The sequence below is a fragment of the Bactrocera tryoni genome, chromosome 3 (assembly GCF_016617805.1).
Source record: "Bactrocera tryoni isolate S06 chromosome 3, CSIRO_BtryS06_freeze2, whole genome shotgun sequence".
NCBI lineage: Eukaryota > Metazoa > Arthropoda > Insecta > Diptera > Tephritidae > Bactrocera > Bactrocera tryoni.
In genome coordinates this window covers 79740287-79752648 of record NC_052501.1, presented here as the reverse complement: position 1 = coordinate 79752648, position 12362 = coordinate 79740287, and the positions used below count along the sequence as shown (strand labels likewise).

General features: G+C 31.4%; 3 protein-coding genes across 8 annotated transcripts in view; 1 reads left to right on the top strand and 2 right to left on the bottom strand.

Moving 5' to 3' along the window:
- Positions 1-134: 134 nt before the first annotated feature.
- LOC120771422 (protein LTV1 homolog) lies at positions 135-1906 on the bottom strand. Its single transcript, XM_040099408.1, has 2 exons — positions 1800-1906; positions 135-1743 (listed from the first exon to the last, which is right to left on the bottom strand). The coding sequence occupies exons 1-2, from the start codon at positions 1800-1802 to the stop codon at positions 214-216; spliced, it is 1533 nt and encodes a 510-aa protein (XP_039955342.1). The 5' UTR covers positions 1803-1906; the 3' UTR covers positions 135-213.
- A 361-nt stretch (positions 1907-2267) lies between these two features.
- On the top strand, positions 2268-5878 carry LOC120771419 (rab GTPase-binding effector protein 1). The gene is made up of 7 exons (XM_040099401.1): positions 2268-2405; positions 2484-2753; positions 2811-3085; positions 3155-3981; positions 4247-4382; positions 4453-4569; positions 5027-5878. The coding sequence occupies exons 1-7, from the start codon at positions 2345-2347 to the stop codon at positions 5300-5302; spliced, it is 1962 nt and encodes a 653-aa protein (XP_039955335.1). The 5' UTR covers positions 2268-2344; the 3' UTR covers positions 5303-5878.
- Positions 5818-12362, bottom strand: part of LOC120771420 (trehalase) — a 43631-nt gene continuing 37086 nt past the window's right edge. For 5 of the 6 annotated variants that reach the window (XM_040099402.1, XM_040099404.1, XM_040099407.1 and 2 more), the window contains 6 exons: positions 11515-11698; positions 10523-11401; positions 9656-10054; positions 9436-9580; positions 6104-6187; positions 5818-6037 (listed from right to left, as the gene is read on the bottom strand). In XM_040099402.1, coding sequence (XP_039955336.1) covers positions 6105-6187; positions 9436-9580; positions 9656-10054; positions 10523-11401; positions 11515-11698 — 1690 coding nt within the window. In that variant the 3' untranslated portion in view covers positions 5818-6037; position 6104. Of the gene's footprint in view, positions 6050-6103; positions 6188-9435; positions 9581-9655; positions 10055-10522; positions 11402-11514; positions 11699-12362 lie in introns of all 6 variants that reach the window. The other variant, XM_040099403.1, reaches the window with a different exon arrangement.

The following is a 12362-nucleotide window of genomic DNA, read 5'->3' as shown; positions in this document are numbered from 1 at the left end:
AAATTAAAAATAATACATTTTCAGAAGTACCGAATTTAGAATTTCAGAATATATCTGAAAACTGTTATGGTGACAAAAGTTAACAGACATTATTATTTGAATGCCTTGCAAAATTGGTAAAAAAAGATTATATATATATTGATAAACTATTATTTGCATTTTTATTGACACAAATTATTTTTTTATACAACGATTTATAACATTTAATATAAGTTACACAATTTTGCTGCCTTGTTGATTAGATTTTTGATTGATTTTAACGTGAGTTTGTCGCTTCTTTTCTTCTTTAAAGGCCTCCGTGTTTGCCTTCTTTTCGATCCGTCGTTCTAACCGATATTCTTTTAAAAGTCGTTTGCGTTCCCGCTTCTCTTCAGGTGTTTCATCTTTAGGCCGAAGGGATAATACACTTAAGGTAGATATTAAAGACTTGTTGCACAGTGATTTTGGACCGCCCGACGAAATTGCACCATTTTCGAGTTTTGCTAAAGCTTTTTCAGTAAGTTGATTATTATCGCCATTTCTCAAAACGTTTAACGGCATTCCCGTTTTCGGATCAATCTCAATTTTATTTGGGCCATCATTTGATTCAGCTTTACTACTCCGACGACTTCTACGTGTGGGCTCTGCAATGAGTTTTGGGTGATTATAAATATTCGAATATGTTGAGAGCACAGATTCACAATCCCATTTTTTCTGTTTATCATCATTCATTTCTACTTCAACCAATTCCTCATTGGGATCCTCTTCACCATCAACGATATTACGATATTTTTCAACCCGTTCACGATCCCATTCCTTTTTGTACGGTTCCACTCTTTTGCCGCGTTTGTGTTCTCTGTAGCATTGCATCAAAACTCGATGCTTCTGATCCCAATCTCCCTCAATTTCTTCACAGGCTAGATCTCCTAATTCGGGATCATCGTATGTAGCATAAAAATGCTCAAAACGATCATCTAACAATGACAATTGTTCGTTGCGCCGAATAACGCTTGAGGACATAGAATACTCAGTAAATCGCGATTTAGTTTCCTCATCGTTAAAACGACGCTCACGCAGTAATGGTCCAAGTCGATCCATTAATTCTTGATCATCCTCCTCTTCATCACTTTCATTCAAATCGTCAGAATCAAAATCTTGATCATCATCTTCCTCCATATTAGAAGATGATTCATCTTCATTATCATCATCCTCATATTCACCTTCATCATCATCTTCGCCTTCTGCCATTGCTTTCACAACAAAATCATCATCCAACAGGTTATCCTCATTATCAAAATCAAAATCTTCATCTAATGCAGCAACTACATCTGGGTCCCAATCTGGTCGTGGTCCAGAAACGGTGGCCGCTCTGTTTAACATACCTTCATCCTCCTCAAATTCAGAAGCAAATACTGAACTTGGCAATGCTAATTTTGGAGCGGTAGTTACTGCGCCTTCTTCAATTCGTTTGCGTGCATGATTTGGGTTTTCAACATACTCCCAAACCACTTCCTGCTCCGGCTTTTTTAAATGTTGTAGATAATCATAATCATCATCAAAAAATATACCAAACTTCTGTTGTTCTTCACGGCGTTTAGTAGTATTTTCTGGGTCTGTGGTTTTAGTTTGGTTCTGCGGAGTCGCTTCCACCAACACACGTTGAGGCGCAGTGTCATCGGCTACCAGAGGGTCATGTTGACTTCTGTGTACCAAATGAAAGGTCACAGCATTTTTGCGATCGATGAAAGCTTTCTTGCTCTTACCCTGTGAGATAATAATAATTACATGAATGCAACTCCAAAAATATGATATGTTCTTACCATTGTGCTTTAATATTTTCAAATTGAGGAAACGTAGTAGCAATCTGAAGAAAAATATTTTATTACGAATTGACAGTAAAACGCATGTGTCCAGCGTGATAAAGCAAAAGGAAAGAAACGAAGAAAACAAAATGTGAAAAATATCCAAATGGCTAGAATAATAATAAACAAAGAAGAATTTACGTAGCGGGAGTTGCCAAGTATCATTTATGAAACTATCCATAAAATTGACGGCAACATTTTTAATTGTTTTAAGAGGAAAACCAACAATTAAAAAGTATTTCTGTAAAAATATAAAGAATAAAATTTTTGTATAAAATCTTGTTTATTTGTAGCTTACATCTGCTTACAAACAATAAGACTCAGCAGATCGACTACCATAAAACTGTTATCGTGATACCAAATAGTGTCAAACATGAATTTATACTGATATTGGTATCACTACTTTACTATTCTGATTGAAAGAGTAGTAAGAAGAAGAAAATTTATAATATTGGTTAAAGTGAAAAAATTAATTGAATAAATCATGCTGGGATCGTTTTAAAATGGAAGGAAAAGAAACTAGTGCACCTGATCCCACGGATGTGGTGACAGTAGGAAATGACGGTAATAATATTATTCCTCGCTAACCTGTATTTTCATGCAAAAGTATATATTGATTGTTTTTAAATGTTGACTCCTCAGAAAATTTGCAACAGCTTGTCGATGGTCTACAAGAGGAGAAAAGGAAAATACAAAATGAATTTAACGCACAAAGAGCAAAAATGAAGGAACTCTATTTACAAAAGGAGACGGAACTCAATAAATGCCATGCGGATCGTAAAAAATTGCAACGGGAACTGGACGAGATGAAGTCTCAATTTGTGGTCGCAGATTTAAAGTCGGAAAATGAGTTACGTTTAAAAGAGCTTAAGGCGCAGGAAGAAATTTCGTCATTGCAGCAACTGGTGCAAGGTGTTTTAGAATTATTTATTTAATAATATAGGCGTTTTAACATTTTCTTTAATTTAGATACGATTGAAGAGTCAACAATTTTAAAGGCTGAGTTAGAGCGCATGAAAGAAGAAAATAACAAGCTTTGGCAGGAAAATCGTGAGTTCCGCGATCATGTACAGCAACAACCTGTAGAAACTACTAGTCTGGCGCCTCAACAAATGCTGAGTCACGTAAAAAAGACTTTAAGAAAACTGGGCGGCGACTCGACGACTAGTGTAATAGCAAACAATTTTAGTCAGCCGGAGAGTATTGATGAAAATAGCAAGTCTAAAAGTGGTAAAAAAGACTACGTAAGTATTGTAGATGTTCTAATCACAGTTAACTAAAAATGTAGATTATATTATATAACATAAATTTAGGCGCAAGAAGATGCCGAAGTTTTACGTTCAATTGTGGTGCAGTTGCAAGAGGAAATGGAAGCATTGAAGGAAAAACTACGTGAAACCGATGACAAATTAAGAAATCAAGAAAGCAGCGCATTTACCAATGCTATAGCGCAAGAAAATGGAACGCCAAAAGATGATATATCTATTAACAAATCCACTTCCATAGATATCAACACTATATCCTGTGACGCCTGCTTGCAATTCGAAAAACAACTTCAAGAATCTCTGGCGAAAAGCGCCGAAGATCAAAACACAATCAATGCTATGCAAAAGGCAATTGCCGCCTCCCGTGAAGACTTACAAAAGGAAGCTGCTTTGCGTAAAGACTTGGAAGATCAATGGCAAGAGCGACGTGAAGCTCACAAAACAGAAGTACAAAAATTGCGCGAGCAGGTAAAATCAAATGAAGAGCAATTGCTAGAGTTGCAGCAAAAGTTCCTCGACACCAAGGAAGAAGTCATGCGGCAGCTGCAACGTGTCAGAGACGAACGCGAGCGCGTCAACAAACAACTGGAAACCTTGCAGGCAGATAACGACTTTCTTTCCGGTCGTTATTTAGCATCTTCTGAGGAAATCGAGAGCCAAGAGATTAATTTGCCCAACACAGTGGAGGAGTTACAAGAACTAATATTGCAACAACAAAACGATCTTATACAAGCGCGAGTTAGTAGTGAATTTGAACGCAAAAAATGTGTAACCTCGCTGGATGAAATACAAATTTTGCGCGATCAATTGGAAAAAAGTAATAATGAGCGATTGGCATACAAAAAGAAGATGCAAACCGACAACAAATCGTGGCAGTAAGTGGGCGGGCTTTAAAAGTTGCATGTATTTATTTTTGTTTTAAATCTTTTAGTTGTCCGCATATTTGTTGATAATAATAAAATTCATATATATATGTATATTTTTCTAATACTTTTTGTTTATTAAAATATATTTAAATTAATTTAATTTTTTTAAATTTGTATGATGTAGTAATTTTTGGTAAATTTTGTTGAGAAAATAGCGATATTTTATATATTTAGTTTTCCATAAAACATAAAAACTGTTATAATTATTTTGTAGGGATCGCTTAACCGAACATCTGGTAACAATTCAAACCTATGAAACGGCCAAGTCTACACTAGAACGTAAGGAAACTGAGCTGAACAGGCAGATATCAAAGTTTCGCGTTGAAATCATCGAATTGCAGGATACCATTGTAATTGTCATTTTCCGACAGACTTTTGGCGCTATATAATATTTTTTTCGATTTTGTTTGAATATTGCAGGAAAAGCTAACTAAAATGAACACAGATTATAAGACAAAAATCAAAATTCTCCAAGATGATTTGGCAACCAGCGAGCAAGTGCAGAAAGATTTTGTAAAATTATCACAAAATTTGCAGGTAAGAAATGCGCGTTTGTTTATTTTATTTTAAACATATTTTTTATTATTATTGTTTATAGCTTTTTTTTGCTATGAATTATTTTTAGTAATTTTTTGGTTATAGTATTTTTTAATCTCGGCTGTAATCGCGTAAGCGGTGTCTACGCCATTAAAGAAGAATATTTTCTAATTAATATTTTTTTTAATTTAATTTTTTCCTGTATTATTCTTTTTATTTTAAATATTTGAAATTTTTTTTTTTTATTTATTTTTTTATTTTTATTTTTTTTTTTATTTTTTTTTTTATTTTTTTTTTATTTTATTTTTTTTATTTATTTTTTTATTTTTTTTTTATTTATTTTTTTGTATTTACTTTTATTGTACATTAGTTTTAATTAAATTTTTTTTTCAGTTAGTTTTAAATTTTTTCTGGCCTAATCTTTGTTCTTTCAACTGTTTGTAATCCCTTTTTGCAGATGTCCTTGGAAAAGCTGCGCAAATCGGATACGGAAGTACGCTGGCAAGAGGATGAAGACGTCGATAATTGTCCCACATGCAGCACCTATTTCACAGTGACTGTACGTAAAATTCATTGTCGCCATTGTGGACACATCTACTGTGAGAAATGTCTGACGAAGACAGTGCCGTCGGGCCCGCGCAAAAAAATCGTACGTGTCTGTGATATTTGCCATACACTGTTAAAACCAAATACGGCGCCCTACTTTAGTCAAGAACCGCTACCCGCTAACTGAGCAACTACATACTAATTCGCTTTTATTTACTTTTAAGTACTTGGTACTACATTCTTACATACCTATATTGAAAATCATTTAGATAGTCTGACAGTTTGTTGTCTCGAAAAAAAAAAACAAAAAAAATATTTTCCTTTTAGGGTTTAAAATTTCGTAGAAAAATAATGATATTTTTGTTAACAAAAAAACGAAATATTGAGAATATTATCTGTTCATGTTGTTTGATGCTCTTGTGCATACTTCGATATCAGATGATAGTTATGTGTATGTATGTTTGTTGAATTAAAAACAAAAAGAAAGCAATCATATCCAGTCATAGCATCGCTCATAAAATGAGTAAGATTTGAATATGTAAAATTTTGTTTTCTGTATTTGCTTCTTGCAAAAGGTACTTCATCAAGTGTGCTAGCTAATGAACTATTGCCAACAATATACATAAATATATTTTATTAAAAGCAAAGCAAAGCAAAAAAAAAAACAATAAAATTATAATAAATAGAATAAAATAAAATGTGTAAGAGCGTAATTAGTGTAATGTACAAGTTGAAATAAAACTTAAAATAAATTTAGATTCTATATACATGTAGTATAAATTAATACAAGTCGCTGGAAAATACATAAGGCATTGTACGCAATGTTCTGTGTGGTTGTGTGTAAGTAACGAAGCAAGTCATGGTCATATACAATCTCGTCTTTATCTGCCTCTAAAGTGTGTCAGACGACTTAAATTGGATTCTGCAAGTAAATCTTAATTAAATTCGCATGTCTGCAATATATTCTTAATCTATTTTGAGGATCTACCTCACCACAACGATCTACCCAGCATTGTTCCAAACACCGAAATCAGCAGCGCAACAGTCAAACTGAAAACTGTATTCTTCGAAACTGCAAAATAATATATTTTGATTATGGTAAACAACTAGCGTTATATACATACATATATGTATGTATCTATAAACATAGTTATGTGGTTATTGGCCTATATTTTATCTACTATTTTCAAGTTAACTGTTTTTTTCGATGAAAATTTTTATTAAAATTAATTTCTTTGAATTAAACATATAAATATTATTTTTTAATGAAAATTATTATTATTATTAATAAAATTTTATTTTATTAAATTATTATTATTATTGTTTTTTAATTACACTTATGAAAATTACTTAGAATACAACATAAAGAACAAAAAATGTGTTGAATGCTTAATTATTTGTGTATTTACAGCGAATAATGGTGTGAAAATTGTCAAGGAGCATTAAAAATATAAAAACTTTAACAAGTAATTGTTGTTAAAGTAAAAAAAAAATCGAAAACGTCATAGAAAACGAAGCTAGTATACCCTTCACAAATAAAGAAGTTTCCATACTAGAACTTTTTTCTGATCATTCGGTTTTTATAGATTCTATAGCAACTGATAGTATTTGGAAAATTTCTTCGTTTAATGTAGCTCGCGTATATACAGACAGACGAACCGCTGTAGATTTTGCTAACTCTTAACATTAAAAGAAAGTCTGGAGGAAACTGAAGTTTTTGAGCTCTATTCCTGTTTGAGATTTGGTTTAGACAGTAAGTTCGTCTTTACTGTTTTTTGGTGTATCATCTGATCAAATTTGACTCTTATTGGTTCATTGCGAAATTCATTAGTGTCTGTTTGACAGCGTTTGTTTACATGTTTGGCGATTTTCACTAGGGAAAAGAATCATTGCGCTGACAATTTAGTAAATGGCGCTTTAAAAACGACATGGAATCAAAAACATAATTTCGCTGATGGCACTGAAGGTCATCATAGACGAGTCTTACAACAAGTGTCAAGTGTAATAATGAAGATTTTGTATTTAAATACGTGGAAAAGTACGTTTTTTTCATCAGTTCGTGCCAAAACAGATAGTATAAGTAGTTTGAGGTTAAGTTTTTTTCAATAAATTAATTGTCAATTTATAATAAATACATAATACATTATAATATTGCTGTTATTTCAACTAATTCTGGTAATAAACAAATAAAAACTGGAAAGAAAAAAAGTTTCTCGTTTGAAAAAAATAAATTAACTGACTTTTTAAATTTATTATTGTATACTTGAATCTAGAACTACACTAAATTGAAAATATTTATTTGATTTTGTTAATATATGTTCATTTCTATTAAGAAATAATAATTTAATGGAGTTAAAATAAATATTGGTGTCTACTATTATATTTATATAATAATAAAAATAATAATACTATTAAATTATAATAATAATAGTAATAATAATAGAAATATTTTTTTTAAATTTATTATTTTTAAATTGTATTTTATTTGATAAAAAATCATAACAAATATGCATTTTTTAAATCATAATAAGTTGAGTTCCTTTTAGTTCAAATTTATTTGTTTCTACTTCTATTTTATTTCTAAAACACATTGATTTCTTTAACACAAAAAAGGCAAATAAAACTCAAAACAAAACAATTACTTAATAAAAAAAAGATACAAAAAAAAATTAACTTATTTAATGGAGTTAAGGTTTAATCAGAATTTAAAATGGTATTTAAATTTTTAATTGCTTAAAAGAAATATACATATATATTTTTATATCATAATAACTTGTTTTTTTTATTAAAATGTATGTATGTATATACTTTGTTTTTTACTTTTAGTTTATTTAAAAATCAAAATAAAGATAAATGAAACAAAAATTTTTAAATTTATTAAACAATTTAATGGAGTTAATATATAAATAGAATTTAAAAGGATTTTTTTTTAATTTTGTAGTTGTTTAAAAGTTATATAAATAAATTTCATATCTTAATAATTTGGTTTTTCTTTCAGTTTTATTTTAAGTTAATTTATAAATCAAAATCGAAGTTATAATTTGATAAAATTTGGAAATAAAAAAAACAGCAACAATTATTAAACAAAACAAAATTTTTAAATTCATTAAATATTTAATTAAATGGAGTTAAAATTTGAATAGAATTTATAATGATTTATTTTTATTTTTTTTAGTTATTCAAAAGTTATATAAATACATTTTATATCATTATAATTTAGTTTTTCACAAAATTTTATTTTTAGTTTATTTCTAAATCAAAATCGAAATAATAATTAAAAAAAAAAAAATTAAATAGTTTTCATTTTAAATAAATTTTAAATATATAATTAATAATTTATTGTAGTATAAATATTTTTTAAATTTAAAACGAATATTTTGAAAGAAACTATATTTTTGAAACAAGTTTTTTTTTAATTGTTAAAAATCATTATAAATATATTTTTTATATCATAATAAACTTATTTTTTTTACTTCTCTTTTGTTAAAAAAATAAAAAAATATGCTTAAAATTTATTAAATACTTAATTATATTATTAACTGAAATTAAAAAAATAATTATAAATTATAATTTTATGAGATAATTTTTTAGAAAGATAAGATAACTTTAACTTAATTTATTAACCATAACACTTACTAACAAGACTAAAAAATTCAAAAATATATTAAATAAATATAATTAATTTTTATAAAAAATTAAAAATAATTAAATAATTTTATTTCCTTTAGAACTGTTTTTATTTTGGCTCATGTATTTATACAACATTCTTTTTCTGCTAACTTGTAAATAAAAATTAGGTTATGTGCAATGGTGAATAACGAGTAAGAAGACTTTCAATGAAAATATAACATTTATTTTATGTACATTTATTTCACATATACACATATGCATGTATGATGGATTTTTACAGGCTTCGCGAAGTGCACGATGAAAGAGAGGCTTTGTGTGAGAACATTTGTGGTATGAATAAATGCACATTTAATATTTCTTATGTGTGTTTACATATGTATACGTGTATGTGTGTATGTCCTAACGCTTTAATGAAACAAATTTTCAATTGTACTTATAATAATTTTTAATAATTTGTTTATCTATTTTATTTATTGTACAATTACAATGCAATCTTAGATGAATATTCTCTAATTATATAAAATATATATATATGTATATATTTATATAGTTTAGCAATATGCTGTGAGACAATAACAACAACAAAGACAAATGAACTGTAATGAGTCGCGATTTTTTTTTTTATTATTTTTTATATTCTGCTATTTTTTAAGTGAATTTAGTTTCTCTATTTTTTAAACGCATCGTCACCTGTTGATACCGCACTATTCGATAGGGACAAGTCGCCACCATATTTTGTGAGGAACTCAATAATTACGCCATTGCTCCAGCCAAAACCTTTCTGCACCTCGTACTCTCCGCCACCGCCATGGCCACCAAAGTGTAACGCATCGTACTGTTAAGACAAAAGTTAGAAAAATGAAACAAAAACAAAAATATTAATATTCTGAAATTTTCAATTGCTGCAAACCTTTTCAAACATCGTCTGCGTCTGTTTGTATGCCTCGAAATTCGATTTCACCCAACGATGTCCCCATCGCTCTGACAGTTTCTTTGCCTCAGGCGTGCCCAAGTTCTCCAAACCTCTAATGAGTATATATTGCATTGGTGGCCAAACATTAGGGAAGTCCCATTGTTCACCGGTATGCGCGAGCGTATTCGGCACGCCACCGGGATAGCTGTCCAATTTTAAATCGTCAATGTATTTTAGCACAGATGCCGAGATTCTCTCTGAGTCGGATTTATTAAATGCGCCCGTATAGAGTGGTGACAAATTGGTGGGTACAAAGTAATTACGTGGTTTCTGATTGATCATATCGTAGTCCAGCCAAACACCGGCTTCTTCATTCCAGTGTACAGCTTGGATAGCCTTGAAAGAGTAAAATTAAGAAGAAAAAATTATAATTTCTGTTCCCAGTTTTTTGTACGATTTTCGGGTCAGCAACTAATTATTTTTAATATCTACATATTAGGGTCCGTTCTCATGACAATTGGGCCGAAGTAACCGAAAAGGATCCGTATTTTTACCCAGGCAAAAACTGTAAACTCGGTATCATTCCTTGAGAATACTTTAGGAGTGTTTTCTGTCACTACAACAACAACAACTCACAAAAAGTATTTGAAATCATTACCATAAAATCGATTAACGCTTTGATCTATGAATTTCATCTCAGCAGATGATATTGCGAGAGTCATAACCCCACCAAATCAGAAGTAGATTTCAAATTGTCTCGGGAAATCCAGCTCTTCCTTATAATATAGCATTCTGGCTAATATTCTTGCATATACAGTAGGACAGTTGTCCCACCAACGTTTTCTAATACTTCAATATACTAACCTCTAATATCCTTGCAGCCTTCGCTTCATATTCAGTGGATTTAGCTTTGTTTCCTGCTTTGTCATGAAATTCTGCAATTATTTTCGCATTCATATACAGTAACGCATTAAGATCGACGGGCACAATTGAGCGTGTCTTTAAATCGGTACGATCACCATCATTTGTGCCATTTTCATTGACGAACCAACGTGAACTGAAGTCCATACCGGATTCAGCGCCGGCTTTCAATTCGGTATAGTGTTGTTCCTTAGCCTCGTCGGTGCGAAAAGCTTCCGATGTTTCAATATCTTCACGGTAGGACTCCGGTCGTGGCCCAGTGGAGGCATCTGTATAGATAGCAACATCATAACCCTTGGCCTGCACGGTGTGATTATTCATCCAATATTCAAATTCATGTTCCAAAGTATCTAAAGCTTCCAAAGCAAAACTGTAATCTTTCTTGAAGTCAACATAAGCCTTAACCATAGCTGTTAAGAATGGTGGCTGTGAACGTCCCGAGTAGTAAACACGACCACCGTTCGGTATGTAGCCGAATCTCTGTACAATGGATAAAAAGTTTTCGATCATGCCACGTGCCGTTTCATACATCTCCGAATACAAAAGACCGCGTATAATCCAATAAGAATCCCAATAGTAAAATTCAATGAAACGACCACCTGGCACTATAACTGGATTGTCAACAGGTATTATCGAATAGTATTCTGGATTCTTGTGCACGTCTTCGATCATTTTGCGGCCCAACTCCTTCCAAATACCATTCAAATCGGAGCCCCATTGCTTGAGATCTGGATCGTTGATGGCGTTCAAGAATTCAGGATTTTCTTTCCAGTCATTCGGTACCCAAGTTTCAAATTCTTTACCCCGCTCCTCGAAATGTGTCTAAAAGAAGCAAGCAAAGTAAGTGGTTTAAATTGTAGAGTAGCTGAATAATATTGTTGAAGATACTTCAAATCTTTTTAGGTATGTATGTATGTATATGTATCCCCACTTACATCAACAAAATCCTGTATCTCCGCCTCGGTTGGTGTGTTGTTGTACTTAAGCATGAACGCGTTGAACTCCTCCATAGTTTTTTCCGGTAGATTTTTCAGCTTCATATCGACAAACGTTTTAGAGTCCTGGTAAAGATGTGCCATTTGTACGGTGTGCAGCAGCGGTCCATGACAATAGATTTGGCTAGCAAGAAATAAAAACGGATACATTAACCATTTTAACCAAATACAAAATTTCCACCAAATGTGTGTGAAGACTCGGCAAAAAGAAAGCATCATGCAGCTAGGCCCTGCATTAAAGTCGTTTGTATAAATAACTTCGAATCTTTGGTGTCACTCGTATAAAAATACAGTATAAGTTTTCTTTATTTCTTATGTCTGAGTGATACTTTCAGTTCGTGATTAAAATTTTATAGTTTCGTAAAGGATTTCATTGAATTCAAAGTGCGTGAAACCGAAAAGTATTTGAAGACCTTTCAGTGGTAACAGAAGTGGATAAATGGAAGCATATTTCTGCTTTCTAGTATTAAAGTAACCTTAAGAAAAGCAACCGCGCAGCCTAGAGGGAAAGCTTCAACATTCGGAGATATGCAATGAAAGGTAGTAAGCTCAAGCTATGTAAGTACATTATCGATCCCACGACAGACGGCCAAATTATTGTAATTTTTCTTCACCAGTAGCTGTTGAACACTGATCACTGCTATGTTGATGAATTTTTCGGATATTGACATCGAAGTCTACTGGCGAGTTTTATAAAAAATGCTCTTTCGACTGAACTATTGGAAGGTCTGCGAATGTATTTCGCTTGGTGGAGCAGAACCAGAGATAGAAAGAATTCCTTAGTTCGT